Source organism: Phalaenopsis equestris, unplaced genomic scaffold, assembly GCF_001263595.1.
Source record: "Phalaenopsis equestris unplaced genomic scaffold, ASM126359v1 Scaffold001254, whole genome shotgun sequence".
Classification (NCBI taxonomy): Eukaryota; Viridiplantae; Streptophyta; class Magnoliopsida; order Asparagales; family Orchidaceae; genus Phalaenopsis; species Phalaenopsis equestris.
Genome location: NW_018165693.1, coordinates 3,398 through 5,694, shown reverse-complemented (window position 1 = coordinate 5,694; position 2,297 = coordinate 3,398). Strand labels below are relative to the sequence as shown.

The following is a 2,297-nucleotide window of genomic DNA, read 5'->3' as shown; positions in this document are numbered from 1 at the left end:
ATTGATTGCAAGGAGAATAGAAAAAGTTTTAACACATATCACAATAGAGCTAAGATGGATATCAGCCATCTGATCTATGTTGATGACATTCTAGTGTTTACTAGGGCTACTAAGTCTGCTACCAAGTCCATTATGGAGTGCCTTCAACACTTCCAACAAATGTCTGGTCTAAAGGTAAACAATGATAAATTTGAGATTCTGATCAGTAAAAGAGCCTCTCTACCAACCAAACAATGGATATACTCTTACACTGGTTTCTCTAACTTGAACCTCCCTTTCAAATATCTGGGGATTCACTTGATGAGAGGAAGAACAAAGTTGATTCAATTTGATGAGGTTATTGATAAGATAATCTCTACTCTTCAGGGGTGGTCTAACTCTTATTTGTCCAATGGTGGTAGGATCACCCTCCTTAAGAGCATTCCTACCTATATCCCTCCTTTGTATGTTCTCCAAGTGGCTACAATGAAAAGAAGCACCTCTTTGATGCTGGAAAGAATATTCAACAGGTTTCTTTGGGCTGGGAACAGGAAACAAGTGGCTTGGGCAGGCTGGCAAAAAGTGGCTAAACCCTGGGAGGCTGGTGACTTAGGATTTAAAGGTTTGCACCAGATGCAACACATCAGTCTGGGCAAGCTTTGGATTAAATTTAGACAAAATGAAAGCTTATCGACCAAGTTCATGCAGGCGAAATGCTGCAAATTTGATCACCCTGGGGAGGTCACTAGGAAGGTGGAAGATTCCAAAATTTGGTGTCCTACTAACTATTTGGAACCTTTAGAGGATGATAAGGAGGGGGATCTACTGGTCAAGGACTGTTGGAATAGTAATGTTTGGTCTGAGGACATTTTGCAGAGTATACTGAAGGATCAGCCTGTCAGCTCCATTTCTGCTATCCAATTTGATAGAAATAACAAGGATCATCTTAACTTGAAGAACAAAACCAAGGCTAGTATTTCAAAGGATATCCAAAATAAATTGTACAGCTGGAACACCTGCCAGTGGAATTTTTCCTCTTGCCAAAAACACCTTACCCCTTTCATACTATTCTTTTCTTGGAGAGCTCTTAATAATTTACTTCCTACTGATGATATCCTGAAACTAAAAGGCCTGAAAGGGCCTTCTAGATGCCACCTATGTAAGCTCGACTAGGATTCCAGGGATCACTTATTTTTCAGGTGCAAATTTGCTAAGGAGGTTTGGTATAGATTGACCTCCCAAATGAATATTAACCTGATAAGTATTGTTGGGATAACATTATAGATTGTATTAAAGATTGGCAAGAGATTAACCTCATGCCAATTCCCTTCATTGTTGCTTGGTTCATCTGGATGTCTAGGAACATGGCCAAACATGAGGAGAGGGAGGCCAGCACTACAAGGGCGATGATCAATTGCTTGTCTTATCTAAATAAGCTGATAAGTTGGAGGAAGATCCCTAAGATCCTACAGACTATACCCTCCATGGTTGCTAATAATATTAAGATCATCAAGGTTAGATGGGAGAGACCTCCTTACCCATTCATTAAAATCAATACAGATGGAACCTACACAAACAAGAGAGCAGGTATTGGGGGAATTTTAGAGATCACGCAGGGCATACCTTGCTTTTCTATAAGGCCCCTTATATTGCTGAAGATGCCTTGGACACTGAAGCTGCTGCCCTATATTGGGCATTAAAATTTGCTAAGGAGAATAAGTGGAAGTAGATTGTTGCTGAAGTGGACTCCTCCCTGCTGGTGGAGCTGCTGAACATTAAGATGTCTTCCCCTTGACATATTAGTCAGTGGATTCACAAGATTAAAAAGTTTAGTCTTGATAGTAAGATTCATTTCTCTTTTGTGTATAGGGAAGCTAAGGGGCTCTCCCAATCTTCCCCCCCCCCCCCCCCCCCTCACCTATTAACTCAGGGGGACAAACTCCAAATTCCTTACCTAAGAGTGCAAAAATTAATGCTGGGACCATTGTTTTGTGGCCATGATTAGTGCTGGTCTTCCATTGAGGCTGTGCTACTTGTTTCTTAGATGTTTTGTCTTGTTTGGGGGTTTACTTGTATTTTCTGCTTTCTTTAGTTTGTTTTGTTGGAGAATATATGTATATATGTGCATGTATATATAATCCCCTTTTGCTGCAATGAGTGTCTGTTTCTGCGGTTGGGATACCCCTTATGAGTGAGTAACTTTGTATTTTTTTTTCTAGTTTGGGGACCTTCCCAACCAACCTTTTTTGTAACTTCACTTCTTATCAACATGTAGGGAGCCGACTCATGCTCCTTCTATCAAAAAAAAATATATTGAT

At 40.3% G+C, this 2,297-nt stretch overlaps 1 protein-coding gene across 1 annotated transcript in view; it reads left to right on the top strand.

Moving 5' to 3' along the window:
- LOC110033681 overlaps window positions 1–1,493 on the top strand; it is a gene marked incomplete at its 3' end in the record, with an annotated part of 3,174 nt that extends 1,681 nt beyond the window's left edge. Inside the window, exons 5-6 of the mRNA XM_020737735.1 lie at window positions 13–1,138; window positions 1,264–1,493. Of these exons, the coding sequence (XP_020593394.1) occupies window positions 13–1,138; window positions 1,264–1,493 (1,356 nt within the window). The remainder of the gene's footprint in view (window positions 1–12; window positions 1,139–1,263) is intronic.
- Window positions 1,494–2,297: the final 804 nt, after the last annotated feature.